At 48.8% G+C, this 18,668-nt stretch overlaps 1 protein-coding gene across 1 annotated transcript; it reads left to right on the top strand.

Moving 5' to 3' along the window:
- Positions 1–2,288: 2,288 nt before the first annotated feature.
- Positions 2,289–3,769, top strand: LOC132579134 (V-type proton ATPase subunit d 1-like). The gene has a single exon (XM_060249334.1). The coding sequence runs from the start codon at positions 2,327–2,329 to the stop codon at positions 3,278–3,280; it is 954 nt and encodes a 317-aa protein (XP_060105317.1). The 5' UTR covers positions 2,289–2,326; the 3' UTR covers positions 3,281–3,769.
- Positions 3,770–18,668: the final 14,899 nt, after the last annotated feature.

Here is an 18,668-nt window from a genome sequence, read left to right on the forward strand (position 1 = left end):
AGTTTCTTGTTTTGTAGAAATTTTAAGTCCTTTTTTTTTTATATGGGTTTCCTGTAGACATACTATTTGTGATTTGGTCTTTTGTAATTGTAGGAAAATCTTTCTCCTTTTCTTGGGTTCATTGAGGCCGTTTATGTTGACAGAAATAATCTGTAGCCCCGACATAGCCATCATTGAGTTCTCTGATTTTTGTCAAGACCCTGTTCTTTTTGTGTTTGCAGTCTGGTTTTAATCCTTCCGCTCTTCTTTTTCTGCGGGTCGCTTGAGCCTGGGGCTGTCTGTTCTGGCCTCTCTTCCTGCTCCTCTCCCGACTCAGAGTCTTGATTCTCCGTTTTTACAAAGTTTGTCCAAAATTCTTCAGCTTTATCTGGGGTGGTAAGGTTGAATCTCCTAGATTTGTATGAAAAGAAAACCCCCTCTGGAACCAGCCATCTAAACTGTATTGCATTCTTAGTCAACCATGTTGTAATTCTTTTATAGCCAAAACGTCTCTGACGTATTGACCAAGGAATGTCTTTTAGAACTTTGACATTATTGCCGTCAGATGTTAAACCTTCTTCTCTTGCCAATTTCAATATCTTTTCACACGTTGAGATTCGGGTGAATCTAACATGTATCTCTCTAGGGAGATTAAACTTTCTGGTATGGGTGGACGACACTCTCTTAGCCGATTCAATTTCACATCTGCTCTCTATTAAAGCATCATCCTCTCCGGGCCTCAGCAGCTTCAATATCTTGCTCTCTGTATTCTCTCCCCTGTCCTCAAGTATGGAGGGCTGCTTTTGAGGAAACCTTCTTTCAAACTCCACTCCTTCATGGAGGTCTCCTTTTGAGGAAACCTCCGTGCAATCTCCACTCAAGCATGGAGGGCTCCTTTTGAGGAAACCTTCTTGCAAACTCCACTCACGCATGGAGGGCTCCTCTTGAGGAAACCTCCATGCAAAGCCACCTCCGCTGAGCAGGAGCAGCTCTGGTGGCCTTCCAATCGCTGGGCCCTACAGAGGGAAGGTGGGGGTTGATAGATTGGCCGTGCCCTCCCCCAGGGCCCCCCCCTGTAGCTACAGGCCTGGATGCCCTGGCTGGCTTCTCTCACCAGAGTGGTGTCCCTTCTTCACCACATGAGGAAGCCCCGCTCGGACAAGGCCCCTGGTCTTGAAGGACCTCGCTCGAGTACTCTGATATTTGAAGTAAGAGTAGGCCTGGCATGTGGGGTTCTGCTGCCCGAAGCAGAATACCAATGTGCACCCCCCAGAAGAAAAGATTTTGTGTGCACCCGTCGTGATGCTGTCACTCAGAGGTGACGTCATTGCGCTGGCACTTGGAGCTTCGCTTCCCCAGTGTCCTCAGAGGATGCTGGGGGAAGGGAAGCTCCGCTGTTTCTGGGCTCTGAGGGATTGGGGGAGTTCCTCTGAGCCCTCAGAGCTGAGAAAACATTAACCTGAGGGACAATGCGAGTGGAGAGGGGGTGTTCGAAGCGAGAGCAATCAGGCAGGGCGTTGGGAGGAGGCTTCTCTGATGCAGGCTTCCCACACAAGGAAAAGAAGTGCTCTCACCTTAATGGCAAGGGCAGCCGAGCAGGGCCTCAGCACTGCTCATGGAGAACGCCTCTACACTGCGTTGGTGCCGCTCGGCCAGAGCCTGCTCAGCACTCTCTTCCGTCTGCTGCGCGGTTCCTCCTTTCAGCGGTGATGGGGCTGGCAGGACAGGGAATGTGTGGCATGCCGCTGCCAGCGTGGGGCGCCGAGGCCCCAGTGCTGGGTTTTCTCCCAACCTTCCACCGCTTGTACGCCCTTCTTTCATCCTACCCTCCCTCCTCAGCTCTAACCTTGTTCCATCTGCCCAAGCTCACCCCTCCTGCCTTATTCGCCACCCTCCCTTCCAATCTCCCTCCGTCCTGCCTCCATCTTCCCCTCCCTGCGGTAGGAAATGAATCGGGGGTGGGAACTACCCACCCAATCTCACCTCAATTGCTCACCTCCCTCCCAGTCTCCATCCCCTGCTTCCTCCATTCCCCCCTACCCACCCCTGCCCCTCCCCCCCTCGCTCACGGCATTTTTAACAACAATGCAACATAACAACTTTGCGCCCAGCTAGGCCCAAAATTATGCGGGGACCAGGCTGACTTTATCCACAGCTGGTGGAAATAAGACACTTCGGAGTGGAGGGCGGGATATAAATCCAATATCATCTTCTTCTTCTTCAAATACATTGCAAACTTCTGGCAACAGATAAAGCTCCAGATCAAAAAAATTACATCGTAGAGTTACCGGTAGAACCAGACGTCCGCCTCTGTAGCCGCTGCTCCTTCTGAGTTCTTGGCCTCACCATGTTGTCATCGTTCCCTGAGCTCTATTTCAACGTCGACAGTGGCTACCTGGAGGGCCTGGTGCGGGGTTTCAAGGCAGGGGTGCTGAGCCAGTCCGATTACGTCAACCTGGTTCAGTGTGAGAGCCTGGAAGATTTGAAGCTCCATCTCCAGAGCACAGACTATGGGAACTTCCTGGCAAACGAAGCCTCCCCTCTCACCGTGTCCGTCATTGATGATAAGCTGAAGGAGAAGATGGTGGTGGAGTTCCGCCATATGAGAAATCATGCCTATGAACCCCTGGCCAGCTTTTTGGACTTCATCACGTACAGCTACATGATTGACAACGTGATCCTGCTCATCACCGGGACTCTGCACCAGCGCTCCATTGCCCAGTTGGTGCCCAAATGCCACCCCCTGGGAAGCTTCGAGCAGATGGAGGCAGTGAACATTGCCCAGACTCTGGCAGAGCTGTACAATGCCATCCTGGTAGACACACCCCTGGCTGCCTTTTTCCAGGATTGCATCTCAGAGCAAGACCTTGATGAGATGAACATTGAAATTATTTGTAATGCGCTGTACAAGGCCTACCTTGAGTCCTTCTACAAGTTTTACAAGATCCTGGGAGGCACGACCGCTGATGCCATGTGCCCCATCCTGGAGTTCGAAGCTGACCGGAGGGCCTTCATTCTCACCATCAACTCCTTTGGCACAGAACTCTCCAAGGAGGATCGGACCAAGCTGTTCCCCCACTGTGGGAAGCTCTATCCAGAGGGCCTGGCTCAGCTGGCCAGAGCTGATGACTATGAGCAAGTCAAAGCAGTAGCCGATTACTACCCAGAATACAAACTTCTGTTTGAAGGAGCAGGCAGCAACCCTGGTGACAAAACCCTTGAAGATCGATTCTTTGAGCATGAGGTGAAGCTGAACAAGCTGGCTTTCCTGAACCAGTTCCACTTTGGCGTCTTTTGGTAGAACCAGACATCTTCCTGCTGCATAACTGGAACGGAACAAAAATCAGCACTAGCAAAGCAGAATTAGTACATGTGTTAATTGCCTCAGCCAGACTGGTTATTGCTTCAATATGGGTGAACAAAACGTTACCCACTCTAGAAATGTGGTATAATAGAGTGTGGGACACATTTATTATGTGCAAGGTTGCTTACAACACAAACAACATCTCATATGACCAAGATGAAAAGCACTTGGTTGCCATATGGTATCCTCTTCTAATGTATCTTTCAGAGAATGACATCATCCCCAAAAATCCATATTATAAAAAGTTAATTTATTTTTAGAAGTCTTTCTTGTCTGAATCTAGTTTAGGTTAAATTGACTATAGCACAAGTTTACTGCTATTATATAACTTGTATGGTAACATCAAATATGCGTGTATTGTTATTAAGTTAAATTTGTACTACGACGAAACTTTCAATAAAAGCCTTTTTTTCACTGGAAAAAAAAGTGACAACCATAAAGGACTGGAAGCAATATGCACCTCTGGGGAAAAAAGGTGGACTAATACAAAGCTTGAAGGGAGACAACAGCTTCTGGTACCTGGAGTTAGAAATGCTTCCAGATGGAGCTCTGAGGTTACAGCAGAATGATTTGCTGTGTTTGACTACTGCAGAAATATCCTATGCACTCTTCCTGAAAGAGCACGTGAAAACATTTGTTGAATCATATCATTTTTTTTATTTTACAAATTGACTATTTTGTTTTAGTAAGTTATGAACTTGCTGTATATCTATAAATATCCAATCAATTCAAAATAAGATCTTGTTCTACAATGATGGCTCTTATCAGGTATTCCTCTTTCTTTTTTAAAAGAAAAAAACCCCAAAACATGAAGAAAAGGAAACAGTAAAAAAGAAACTGCTTGGTTCAGCAGAGTCCAGGATGATCTCATTTGATTATCCATCCTGCTCCATTTCTCGATCAGTTTTCTTGCACAATCCACCGGCTGTTTCCTCTTCCTACTTCTTGGGCTGAGTGGCAGAGCATGTGCTTTGCATGCAAAAGGTCCCAGGTTCAATCCCCGGCATCTCCAGTTAAAGGATGAGGCAACAGGTGATTTGAGAGACCTCCGCCTGAGACTCTGCCAGTCTGAGTAGACAATATTCGTGATGATGGACTAAGGGTCTGATCAGGGGTGGAATTCTAGCAGGAGCTCCTTTGCATATTAGGCCACACACCCCTGATATAGCCAATCCTCCAAGAGCTTACAAGGCTCTTTTTTGTAAGCTCTTGAAAGATTGGCTACATCAGGGGTGTGTGGCCTAATATGCAAAGGAGCTCCTGCTAGAATTCCGCCCCGGGTCTGATACAGTAGAAAGCAGCTTCATGCACTCAAAATATTATGTGAGTTCAGCACTGCAAGGAAGTTCTTCAAAATTATTTGTCAGTGCAAAGAAAACAATGCCCAAAGATTTTTTTAAAAAATAAATGAAACATCCGCCCTGGACCCATTCCAGTCCGGGTTCCTCCCGGGTCACGGGACGGAGACGGTACTAGTTGCCCTCACAGACGACCTAAGAAGGCACCTGGACCAAGGCAGGTCAGCGCTGCTGATTCTTTTTGATTTATCAGCAGCATTTGACACGGTCAACTATGACCTATTGAACCACCGCCTTGCTGTCACCAGGGCATGGGGGGGGGGGCGGCATTACAATGATTTTCCGATGGGGACAAAGGGTGATGCTTTGCGAGCAGACCTCCCTGCGGCACCCACTTATATGTGGGGTGCTGCAGGGAGCTATTCTCTCGGTTACATTATTTAACATTATATGTGCCCCCTTGCCCAGATTGTCCGAGGTTTTGAACTGGTTGTCACCAGTATGCTGATGACACCCAGCTCTATCTGTTGATGGACGGCAGACCGTCTTCCCCCTGAACAGCTGTCGGAGGCGTTAGACGCTGTGGTTGGTGGCTACAGCAGAGTCAACTGAAGTTAAATCCAACTAAGATGAAGGTCCTGTACCTGAATCGAGGGGGGGCGGGTTCGTGCATCCAACTCTCAGCACTGGGCGATGCTGCTTTGGTACCAGCCCAGCAGATGAAGAGTCTGGGAGTGATTCTGGATGCCTCCCTCTCCATGGAGGTCCAGGGCACAACAGCTGCACGGTCTGCCTTCTTCCATCTATGGCAGATCAGGCAGCTAGCACCATACCTATCCTCCCAAGATCTGGCTACAGTGATCCACGCAATGTTCACTTCCAGGCCGGACTACTGTAACTCGCTCTACGCTGGCTTGCCCCTGAAACTGATTCGGAAACTGCAGCGGGTGCAGAATGCGGCAGCTCGCCTGCTGACTGCATCACCTATACGGGTGAGTATACGGCTGGTGCTCCACGACCTGCACTGGCAGCCTATAGAGTACCGGATCCATTTCAAGGTGTTAGTTCTGACTTTTAAAGCAGCCTGGAACCAACATACCTATGGGATGCAGCCTGGAACCAACATACCTATGGGACCGTCTCCTTCCATATACGCCCCGGAGGTCGCTTCGTTCGGCCTCCCAAGATCTTCTGATAGTTCCCGGCTCAAGGGATGCCCGTCTTGCCTCTACCAGCTCCTGGCCCCGTCCTGGTGGAATCAGCTCCCTAGGGAGATCCGGGCACTACCTGGCTTGCTGGCCTTTCGTAGGGCCTGTAAAACGGAGCTGTTCCGCCAGGTCTTTGGATGAGGCAGCGGGCATCTATCCATCTATTAGATCGGTTGGCCTCCCCCTACGCCCTTACATGGATTTATATTCCGCCCTCCACTCAAGAGTCTCAGAGCGGCTTGCAATCTCCTTTCTCTCCCTCCCCCACAACAGACACCCTGTGAGGTGGATGGGGCTAAGAGGGCTCTCACAGCAGCTGCCCTTTCAAGGACAACCTCTGCCAGAGCTATGGCTGACACAAGGCCATTCCAGCAGGTGCAAGTGGAGGAGTGGGGAATCAAACCCGGTTCTCTCAGATAAGAGTCTGCACACTTAACCACTACACCAAACTGGCTCTCCACTACACCACTCCCCTGCACCACTGTATTGTGATCCTATACTATCTCGCTTCGTATCACCTTGCTGAACCAACCTATTGCACTTTACTGATAGCTGAAGTTGATTTTATTATCATTTTATTGTGATTTTAATTCAAATTGTTGTACTCCGCTCTGAGCCCCCCCAAAAAGGGGAAGGGGCAGAATAGAAATAAACAAATAATAATAATAATAATAATAATTATTATTATTATTATTATTATTATTATTAAAAACAAAGAATTGAAACTTACAAATATATTTAAAAGAGCTTTAAATTATATCATTCAGTTGCATTGCATAAAATAGTCAAGAGAAATACTGCATAAAATACCATAAACAAAAGAAGTTATATCTAAATACGAGTCATCAATATATTTCACTCAGAGATGAGCCTTTCAGGCCACAGATAATTAAAAATGAAGCCAAGCATGATAAGCACAATTCGAAAGAAGAAAGCAATGTTCTGACAAAATTTAATGCCGTGGCCCAGATAGATCTAAATTTGTTCCAAACTCTTTGAGTCTGTAAAGTTGTGATTCACAAAGTTGAGATTTTATGCATAATCAATTGATCCCATACTTTATCGTACCAGACTCTTAAGGAGGGAGGCGAGGGAGATTTCCATACTGAAGCAATGGTGATTCTCGCGGCTGCTATAAGTATGGTGGTCAACTTTGTGCAAAACTGTTTGAGGAGCGTCATCCCAGAGATACACAAAGATTTGAACAGACCTGGACAGAGAAGATGAGGAAAGGGGCAGGATTGTTGTGGCTAGGAGCTTGAGTGAGACATCCTGGGGCTGAAGTGGACTAAAGGGGAGACCATTTCTGAGCAGGAAACAGTATGGAGGGTAAAACCACTTATTCCTCAGAGTCAGGGCCCCAATCATTACCCCCGGAAGCTAATTTAATTTTTTTTTAATCTCAACAAAACGTCTGGGCAACAAATCCATCTTTAGCTAAGCCAGAAATCTTAGTGCATGTGCTGTTAGTTTGAATCTCTAGGTGCAATGAAAGCTTTTTGGGGGCAGGCTTCGTGGCTGCCTCCATCAAGGAATTTGGTACCACAGCTTAAGAACATAAGAGAAGCCATGTTCGATTGGACCAGTGGCCCATCCAGTCCAACACTCTATCACACAGTGGCCAAAACCCAGGGGCCATCAGGAGGTCCACCAGTGGGGCCAGAACTCCAGGAGTCCTCCCACTATTGCCCTCCCCAGCACCAAGAATACAGAGCACCACTGTCCCAGACATAAGAACATAAGAGAAGCCACGTTTGATCAGGCCAATGGCCCATCCAGTCTAACACTTCGTTTTACAGTAGCCACAATGCAGGTGCCACCAGGAGGTCCACCAGCAGGGCCAGAACTCCAGAAGTCCTCCCACTGTTGCCCCTCAAACACCAAGAAAACAGAGCATAAGAACAAAGTAGGAGTCGAGTAGCACCTTTAAGAGCAACAAAGTTTTATTAAGAATGTAAGCTTTCGTATGCATGCAGACTTCATCATACAACGGAATGGGGTACAGTGAGAAGAAGACTGAAGGAGAAGACTGCAGATAGATACCCCACCCTTCTCTCTGAATAAGAGACTCTGAGTGGCTTACAATCTCCTATCTCTTCCTCCCCGACAACAGACGCCCTGTGAGGTGGGTGGGGCTGCGAGAGCTCTCACAGAAGCTGCCCTTTCAAGGACAACTCTTGCGAAAGCCATGGCTAACCCAAGGCTAGGGCTGGCCCTTTAACTAGGCCGGTGCAGGCCCCAGGAGGGCGCTGGAATGACCCTCCCACCCTTGCCTCTGTGGCAAGGGAAATACCGGCAAAAGCGGCTCAAGGGAGCCGCGCTCCTGCACTGCAGAGCGCACACAGGGCTGCCTGTCGCTCTGCTGGCTGCGTCAGATGCAGGGGCGGAGCTGGGGCAACACCACAGAGCGCCCTGCGGTGAAAGCGCGCAGCTGCTCCCCGCTGCTTTCGGAGGGGGCGAAGCACCCTGCCTAAAGCGCTGTTCTGCCTCAAGCCATGGCTGCCAAAGGCCATTCCAGCAGCTGCAAGTGGAGGAGTGGGGAATCAAACCTGGTTCTCCCAGATAAGAGTCCACACGCTTCACCACTATACCAAACTGGCTCTCTGAGCAGAGCTACTTATAGCTGGTAGGCAGTGGTTTAGAATGCAAAGTGGTACAAAGTTAATATCCAAATGGCAAAATAGTGAAACAAATTGAAAGAACATTTGGTCTGGATAGCATTTGCATGGGAAACCAATAAAACAGTAACATGTCGGAATGGGAGAATGAGGTAATAAATGTCTCTTAATTATGGTATTGCTAGCAAGTCTGGATTAAAATGGACAGAAGCCGTGTTGGATCAGGCCAATGGCCCATCCAATCCGACACTCTGTGTCACACAGTGGCCAAAAGCCAGGGGCCATCAGGAGGTCCACCGGTGAGAAGCCCTCCCTATGCTGCCCCCCAAGCACCAAGAATACAGAGGATCACTTGTCCCAGGCAGAGAGTTCCATCTATCCCTTGTGGCTAATAACCACTGATGAACTTCTGCTCCAGATGTTGCTCTGAAGCCCAAGACTTCTTGTCTTGCGAGAAAAATACCTTCTGAAAGGCATCCCCTTTTCCCTGGATCCAGCCACTTTCCTGGCTTATTGCAATCATCTAGGAAGGGTTCGGATCAGCACTGAGAGAAGTGGTTCATTCATCCCGAAGCCCTTCTCCTCATCCTTGTGCAAAATCCACAAAACTGCAAGGAGACTATCTTACACTGAAGACCTTTGAAGACCAAACTACTGGACTGGTAGAATGCCAGTTGGTGCCTGCCAGATGTGATTTCGTCTACCAAAAATGCTCACTACTATCTCACAGCACACTTGAGGATGTGCTGATTCTGCTTCGTTAGGAACAAGGCATAAGAGTCTTCTCAGCACAGCACATGGAAGTTTTTGTGCAAGTCCAAAGGTGCGTGAGAGAAGAACCCCTTTTGCCACCATCACCTCCACTGAGTAGGCCAAAGGTTGTGCTCTAGCCAGAGTAGCATGATGTTCAGATCAAGTTCAAATGCACTGTCACAAAACTGCAAACGCATAAGAAGAGCCCTGCTGGACCAGACCAGTGGTCCATTGAGTCCCGCGTCTTGTCTCACACAGTGGCTAACCAGTCCCTCTGGAGGTCCAACAACAGGGCATGGCGGCTCAGGCCTTCCCCTGATGTTGTCTGCTGGCTCTGGGATTCAGAGGCTCGCTGCCTCAGTTTGAAGGTTCTCCTCAGTCACCATGGCTAGTCATTGATAGACTTTAATCCCTCTTATGACTCTAACTGCCCATCAGCTTAGATGCCCTCAAGTTCTAGTATTTTGGGAGAGGGAGAAGACATTCTCTTTGTCATCTCTCTCAACCCCATCCACAATGTTATAAACCTCTATCACAGGGGTGTCAAACATGTGGCTCGGGGGCCGAATCAGGCCCCCAGAGGGCTCCTATCAGGCCCCTGAGCAACTGGCTGTAGTCTGCTTCCTTCTCCCTCTCTCTTGCTTCCTTCTGCAAAGCAGCTTGCTTTGCCAGGCTTACGTAATCGCACAGGAGCTACAGAGCAAAGCCTCTCTTTTTTTCCATTGGCTGAGGTGCCTCCCTTGGGGAATAAGGGGGGGAGGCAGAGCTTGCTTTGCCGGGGTCTCTCAGTGGCACAGCAGAGCTACTGAGCCAAGTCTCTCTTTCTTCTATTGGCTGAGGCTCCTCCTCTTCCTGATCCCTTGGGGAAGGAAGGAAAGAGCCAGAGCTTCCTTTGCCCAGTTTCCTGGATCCCATGGCAGAAATACAAAGAAAGCACCTTTAAGACCAACAAGTGCTAGTGTTTTAAACATGTTTTATTTTAAGTTTTCTGGTTTAAAAAATTTAATTCTGTTTGTGTCCTTTATAAAGTTTCCATCTCTGCTACCTAATGTAAAATAGGAACACACACGGCCTGGCCTGACATAGCCCAGCCCAACAAGGTCTCATTTACGTTAGATCCGGCCCTCACAAGAAATGAGTTTGACACCCCTGCTCTAACCATTCAGAAGCACCACAACACATTTGTTGAGTGGGAAATACGTTCTCCTTGAGAGCAATCTTGGTGAGGGTTAGTCTGGTTCTGTGGTGAGAACGCTTGGAGGTCTCAAGTGGGAGAGGTATGATTAGGGGCTTGGAGCAGCTCTCCCTTGAAGAAAGGCTGAAGAGTCTGGGACTTTTCCGTTTTGGAAAGAGACAACTAAGGGACATAAAAGATTGATCTGTTTCTAAAATAGAAATGCATAGCTGTGAGAGCTGGACCATAAGGAAGGCCGAGCGCAGAAGAATAGATGGTTTCGAGCTGTAATAAGATCCAATCAGTCAGTCCTAAGGGAAATCAACCCAGACTGTTCCCTGGAAGGTCAGATGCTGATGCTGAAGCTCAAATACTTTGGCCACCAAATGAGAAGGGGGCACTCCCTGGAGAAGACCCTGATGCTGGGAAAGACAGAAGGCAAAAGAAGAAGGGGACAGCAAAAGATGAGATGGCTGGACATAATGTGGAGTGTACCTGGAACACATGTAAAGACACCAGATCTTTTAGCTGGTCCATCAGGGGGAAAAGGATAGAACAACTTAAGCATTTTAAATATTTAGGCATCAATTTCCAGAATAATGCGTCTTGGTCTGCACATCACAACTGTGCTATGAAAACCGCCAATGTCAGCGTGTCAACCATAGTACGGTTTTTATATGGCAGAGGAAATCAATTTGTCCCAGCGGCCATAAAGATCTTTAAGACCAAAGTGATTCCACAACTACTTTATGGTATCCTAGTCTGGATCCATGCTTTTGACCAACCCATCGAACAGATCCATTCCTGCGGAAAGACTTAGGCTGGCCGAACTGCGTTCCATACGCAGTAATAAACTTGGAAACCGGCATCTCTCTATTGGCGACCAGAGCTTGACTTGCTACGGTCAGCTTCGGGCTCTGTTTACACTATATCTCTGAACCGGAGAGCTTTTCCTACCATATGCTCTCTGAATATAAATTTTCCACCTGGTCAGAGTATAATGCAGGGAAAATCAAGTCTTTAGGCCTATCCCTGGAATCATTGTCCATGCTGTAGTTTTCGGCAGCATTTTACCAAATTAAAAATAGACTTTTGGACATTGAATGCCAGGAATTGGATAGTCTGGCCAATAAAACCTGTTTTCCTCTGTGTTTTGAGATTCCTCTCACCATGGGGAAAATGGCTTCATTTGTTGTTGTTCAGTCACACAGTCGAGTGTGACTCTTTGCGACCCCATGGACAAAGTCACGCCAGGCCCTCCTGTCTTCCACCATCCTCCAAAGTCTGCTGAAATTCGTGTTTGTTACATCAGTAACGCTGTCCAGCCATCTCATCTTTTGCCGTCCCCTTCTTCTTTTGCCTTCTGTCTTTCCCAGCATCAGGGTCTTCTCCAGCGAGTGTTGTTGTAAGCCGCCCTGAGCCTGCCTCGGTGGGGAGGGCGGGGTATAAATTTCATAAAACCTAAACCTAAATCATCGTCATGGAGATGAGATTAGGTCTGAGCAGACTTCCCACCTGGGCTGACTCTCCCACAGCGGCTTTCTGAACACTGCATTACTCTACCAGTTAACAGAGTCTATACTTTTACTAAGTGACGTTAATAAAATGGCTAAACAATATACAACAATAATCACAAGAACAATAAAAGACTAACGCATTAGTCCATCATCATAATAAAATCAATTAAATTTAAAACAATTGGTTGGTACTTATCACCAACAATGGTGATAAGGTGAGGTGGAGGGGAGAGAGGCAGGCAGGCCGCGGCAGGCAAACTAGCCAACAATGGTGATAAGTACCAACCGAAGAGGCCTAGAAGTCAGAATGTGTCCTCAAGAAGGCCGTGCAAAACTCAGCGAATGTTTCCAAGGGTGTTTTTACACTGACAGTTTGTGACTCTCTATCACCGCATTGGAAACTCACCTTTTACATTACCTAACGTTCTCACAACTGTTTGGCGTGGTTGCTGCCCAAAGCATCTACATTTGTTTTGGTGAGATGAGTTCCCGCGCTGCTGCTGCAATGTTTTTTCTCAAAACTAGTTTTGATCCAGTCATTTCTCTACAGGCATTTCAAACCTGTATCGTAGAAGTTTCCATGCGTTTTAAAATACTCCTCCAAAAGCCACAAGGTGCAGTAATTTGCATGAGAACTGACAGCACTTGAAATTTTTACATATCATTGCTTGCTTCATCCTGTAATTTAAATTTGTAATGTAATGTAAAATTTAATGTAAATGTAAATGTATATTTAACAGTATTTCTTTACAAACTGGGGATTTGAGAAGAATGGTGGAAAGAATACGGTGGTGGACTGTCCATTAACTAATAGGGGAACTCCTTGGAGGGCTGCTGGCAGTCAGGAGCATGCAGCCTCAGGAATTCTGCTGGCACAGCAGAAGCCACTCAACTCAGACCTGGCCAGTGGGGCCAGCCATGGGTATCAAGAAGAAGATGATATGGATTTATATCCCACCCTATACTCTAAATCTCAGAGCTGTCACACTCTCCATTACCTTCCCCCCCACACACACACACACAACAGACACCCTGTGAGGTAAGTGGGGCTGAGAGAGCTCTGACAGCAGCTGCCCTTTCAAGGACAACCCTTGCAAGAGCTATGGCTGACCCAAGGCCATTCCAGCACCTGCAAGTGGAGAAGTGGGAATCAAACTCAGTTCTCCCAGATAAGAGTCCATGCACTTAACCACTACACTAGACTGGCTCTCCTAGTGACACGTCTCAGCTCTTCTATTGACGCTGCAGGCTAGCAGCAGTGCAAGAGAAGGCAATCACCATGGCTTTCTGTGCCGGAGCTGAGTGGCCCCTACAGCACTGACTGCCAGGACTTCAGGAGCCACTAAGCCCAGCCTGTTCCTGGAATTTCTCAGTCCACTCCTGAATAAATCATGGGGAAATTCCAGAGCCGGATTAACCATTAGGCAAACTAGGTGCTTGCCTATGAGCCCCAGGTCTTTAGGGGCCCCAGGCCAGCTCCCCCCTCCTCACAGTTTTCGTAGCCAGGGTGTTCCTCGTGCCTCTTCCTCCAACCGAGCAGAGCTCCTTGCTGCCCCTGCAACAGCACCCGGTGGCCTCCTTCCATCCCTGCGTGCATTCCTCTGTGTGTGTGTGTGAGAGAGAGAGTGAGGGGGAAGGCGGAGGGTGAGCAGGGAGAAGAGAGCAGCCAAGGGGGCACAGAGCCCAGCCCAGCCTGCTGCCGCCTTTCTAGAAGGTGGCTCACCGTGACCTGCCACAGCCAACCTGCCCTGCCCTGGATCTTGTGGCAGCTGCTTCCCCCTCCCTTCCGCTCACGGTTTTAGGCAGCCCCCCTGGTGAAGTGGTTCAGGTATTTGTAAGCACCTCCAAGGGCAGGAATTGCCTCGAAGGTTGATCCAGGTTGGGTAGCCATGATGTTGCTCTGAAGCTTCTAAGATTGTTTGCCACACCTTTATGTGTGCTTGTGAGGACTGGGTGCTTGTGTGGAAAGGCACTGCGAAATAAAAAGTGGGAGGCCCAGGACTTAAAATGTCCAGTCTGGAGTTCAGCAATTCCCCCTCCCCAATTCATTTGGGAGTAAACCCTAGCAGGTTTGCCAGTTCCAGTTCAGGGAATTCTTGGAGACTGGGGGCTATGCCTTGGGCAGGGGGGATCCCTAGATCCACCCTTGAAATCTGTCATGTTCTCAGGGTGCAGGCAGGCAGGAGTCCAAAGCCAGGCAAAGCAGAATAGACTCAAAACAGTCCACCCCTGAGGAAAAAGCACGGTGCCACTCACAGAATCTCTGCCTGTACTGTGGAGGGGCGGGGCACTTCTCCTCCGGCTGTCCCGCCAAACGCACCCAGTCCAGTACCGTGCCACCGCCACCAGTAAAAGACCAGCCCCAAGTCTGAGTGGACCCCTCGACTTGGGGCACCTAGACCAGCCCCAAGTCTGAGTGGATCCCCTGACTTGGGGCACCTAGCCGGGTCCCCTGAACTCTATGTTACTGGCCAGGGCCCGTTTCTTGTACCAGTCACACTCGGCTTGCTGGACGGGCGCTGGCTGTTTGTCTACACCATGGTCAACTCCGGGGCCACCCGCTGCTTCGTCGACGTGGCCTTTGTGAAGCAACACCCGATCCCGGTGCAGGACAAAGACACCCCAACCCTGGTCAAAGCTATCGATGGGTACCTCCTCCGCTCCGGTCTGGTGACCCAGGAGACCCACCCGGTCATGCTCCAGATCCAACACCATCATGAGCAAGTTTGATGTTGCTCGCATGCCCCGCTTTCCTCTCATTCTGGGACTCTCCTGGCTCGTAAAGCAAAGAGCCATTTAACTGGACTCCAGAGGCAGACCATGCCTTCACCACCCTGAAAACCTGCTTCACCGCTGAACCGCTCCTCCATTACACAGACCTGCAGCTGCCGTTCACAGTAGAGACCGACGCCTCCAGCGTGACCCTCAGTGTAATGCTATCTCAGCGGGAGGACCCCTCCCAGCCGCTGCAACCCTGCGCATACTAATCGTGGCAGCTGACGCCCGCAGAGTGCAACTACGCCATCTGGAAGCAGGAACTCCTGGCCATCAAGACCGCCTTCAATGTTTGGAGGCATCACCTTGAAGGGGCCCACCACCCTGTCCAGGTCCTAACTGACCACTGGAACTTGGAGCATCTACAGACTGCTCGACGCCTCACCCAGCATCAGATCCGGTGGTCCCTCTTCTTTTCCCGGTTTGACTTCTGGATCACCTATATCCCGCAGGACCAGAACCAGAAAGCGGATGCCCTCTCCTGAAAACTGGAATACACTGTGCTTCTAACGGAGGAGATCCCAACTGGGCTCATCCTTGCACCCTCGGTCTTCGTTGCCACCACAACTCACCCGACCTTGGCTGCAGACATCCAGGCCAGTCAGGCCCAAGACCCCTGGGCTCAGCAATGCCACCTGGAAGTGCAAGATGGCCCGGCCGGGGACCTCTCTACCCGCCAAGGTCTCCTCCTGCACCATGGGCTCCTATACATGCCTCCAGGGCACCTCCGGGCCAACGTGCTCCGCCTAACCCACAACTCCCCTCCTGCGGGGCACTTCAGCCAACACAAGACTCTACACCTGCTCACGCAGAAGTTCTGGTGGTCTCGCGTCTGTGCCAACGTGGCCCGCTATGTCTTTCACCTGCACGGGCTTCCAGCACACTTGATCTCAGTTCACCTCCCGATTCTGGCAAGCCCTGCACTCCAGCTTAGGCACCCAGGTGCATTTGTCCTCAGCATACCATCCCCAAATGGATGGGCAGACCGAACGCACCAACGCCACGCTGGAACAATACCTCCATTGTTACACCAGCTACCAGCAGGATGACTGGGCCGCCTTGCTACTCCTGGCCAAGTTTGCCTACAACAACAGCATACATGCTCCACGCAACAGACCTCATTTGCAGCCACCTACGAGTACCACCCTCGCTTCTTCCCCGCAGTCCTGCCCCCCCACAGCAGTCCCTGCTGCTGATGTGCACCTGCAGGAACTTTAGGCTCTCCAGGACTTGCTCCAAAAGCAGCTCCAACAGGCTAAGACAAGTCCCCCCCATCCTATAACCATGCATTGGATTTTTCCTACCTAAATGCAGAACTTTACATTTATCCCTGTTAAAATTCATTTTATTGGTTTTAGCCCAGTTTTCCAGCCTGTCAAGATCATCCTGTATCCTGTTCCTGTCTTCTACTATATTTGCAACCCCTCCCAATTTAGTATCATTGCCAGATTTAATAAGCATTCCCTCTATTCCTTCATCCAAATCATTTATAAAGATGTTGAACAAAACATGTCCCAAATCCTTGAGGCACTCCACTTATCACTCTTTCCTGATGACACCATTGACGTAGCCAGTCGTTTATTTGAAGTATTCTTCTTTCTCATCCTAAGCCACGGCATTCAACAGGAAGAACTGATGAGAACACAACCTGTACACCCAGCTCCTTTACTTTCTGTCCTAGAGCCACATAGTCTTTTCTAATACGTTCAAGGCTTTGACGGGCAGTACTTTCATTCCCATGTGGATCAGCAAGAAAGGATAATGATCCGTGGGTTTGATAAGTCTTCTAATCTATTCTGTCACATCCTGGATGTGTGCACCCAGCAGACAGCAGACCTCTTGGGATGAAGAGTCTGGTCGGCACACTTTGGGCTCCACCCCTCTGAGCAAGGAGTCTCCAATTACCACCACCTTCCTCTTCCGATATTCGGGAGCAGAAGCTCCAGGCTTCTTATCCACAGGATCCTGAGAAACTTTCTTCAAGCTTTGCAGAGGCTGGGGAAGTAGCCCTTGTTCCAATGGTTTAGAATCAGTTACTGTGGGGAGATCCTGGAACCTATTGCTGAGCAACAGAGGCTCAGAACATCTCCTGATTTTCTTGCTCCTTTGGGTTACATTTTTCCAGAAACCCTCCTGCTGTGTTGGGTTCTTTTCCAATTGCTGAGATACCACCTCCTCTTCCTCCTCTTGTCCTTTCAAGAGCACCTCATGAGTTCTGTCAAGTAAATCCTCACCTCCCTTTATACACTGCAGTGTGGACAATCATGCCTCCAGTTCCCGTATCTTCTCGTCCAGCAGGGCTACTAACTTACACTTGCTGCAAGTGTAATTGTTGTTACTCTCAGGTAGAAATACAAACATCCCACAGTCTTTACTCATCACTGCCTCTGCTCCCTCACCAGCTATGCTGCTGCAACTCATTTCAAAATTCTCTTTATCTTGACTTCACTGTAAATTCCACAACCAACTGCCTCTTGAGACTACTCGTGAAGAACTACCCATCTTCCTACAGAACTGCCAGGATAGACCTCCCCTAGGCTAAGAGCCACAGGCAAAGAGCCCTTTGACTCTTGCCCTTCAGCTCACGCCAAGGGCTCGCGCCTCTGGCAAGGATGAGCCTTGCAAATTAAAGGTTCAAGCCCCCACCCACCTCTGACTCAACAGCCAGAGCAACAGCAGAGGGTGGGGCCAGCAACCACCCACAGGCAAACAAGCTCTGCTCTCTCAGCAACAGCTACACAAAAGCAATCAGAAACCCCTCTCCAGCAGGCACCAAGCACTCACACAGTTCCCTCCCACAGCAACCCTAGATAATGCTCCCTAGCAGTTTTAGAAAAGCAAGTCAACACTCACCTTACCAGCAGTTCTGTCCCAGCTCCAAGCACCTTCCTCTAATGTAGCTGAGCCACTTCTGTCTCTAGCAAGGATGAGCCTTGCAAATTAAAGGCTCAAGCCCCCACCCACCTCTGACTCAACAGCCAGAGCAACAGCAGAGGGTGGGGCCAGCAACCATCCCCAGGCAAACAAGCTCTCTTCTCAGCAACTGCTTACCAGCAGTTCTGTCCCAGCTCCAAGAACCTTCCTCTAATGCAGCTGAGCCACTTCTGACTCTAGCAAGGATGAGTCTTGCAATTTAACGGCTCAAACCCCCACCCACCTCTGACTCAACAGCCAGAACAACAGCAAAGGGAGGAGCCAGCAACCACCCCCAAGCAAACAAGCTCTCCTCCCTCAGCAACAGCTTATCAGCAGTTCTGTTCCAGCTCCAAGCACCTCCCTCTAATGCAGCTGAGCCACTTCTGTTTTGTTTGCAATTTTCCTGAGATGCCTGAATATCTTGTTTGTTTGTTTTTTCAGTTCAGAACAATTTTATTTCAGAAATCATATACAAGCTAACAATTATACAAAGCCAAAATCGACCTTTTACATGTTAATATACAATATAAAAATAATTGGTATAAAATAATTGATATAAACATAGTCTCCACCATCTTATAATCATGGCTTTTTAAAATAGAAAAAGCCCAGCAAGAACTCATTAGCATATTAGGCCACACTCCCTGACACCAAGCCAGCCGGATCTGCTCAAAAAAGCCTGCCTATAATTATGCATTTCCACATGTCTCTTAGATTTCTTCTCTCATTGATGTTTCGACAACCAAGCCAATAAGCTAGAATTAGACACTGCCTGACCTGCATACGTACATACCTGCAAGTTAACATTACCACAAACAAAATAATCTAGAAAAGAGGACCACTTAAGAATACGGGTAGACCTATGACCTGGTCTCATCCTATCACCAGATATAAAATATTTCAGAAAATGAGGGAGGCGAATATAGCTTCCAATTTGTTGCTATTTCAAACTTTGCCACAATTAGGAGCAAGGATATCAACTCCTGCTTCCGCTCGGATATCCTAAAGTCCTCCCAGAGACTGAGAAGGGAGACCAGAAAAGGGAGGACTTGGTCTCCAGACCCCT

This window comes from Heteronotia binoei, chromosome 11, assembly GCF_032191835.1.
Source record: "Heteronotia binoei isolate CCM8104 ecotype False Entrance Well chromosome 11, APGP_CSIRO_Hbin_v1, whole genome shotgun sequence".
In the NCBI taxonomy this organism is placed as follows: domain Eukaryota; kingdom Metazoa; phylum Chordata; class Lepidosauria; order Squamata; family Gekkonidae; genus Heteronotia; species Heteronotia binoei.

Coding starts and splice junctions, on each gene's coding strand:
- LOC132579134 (XM_060249334.1), top strand. CDS start 2,327: ATGTTGTCATCGTTCCCTGAGCTCTATTTCAACGTCGACAGTGGCTAC.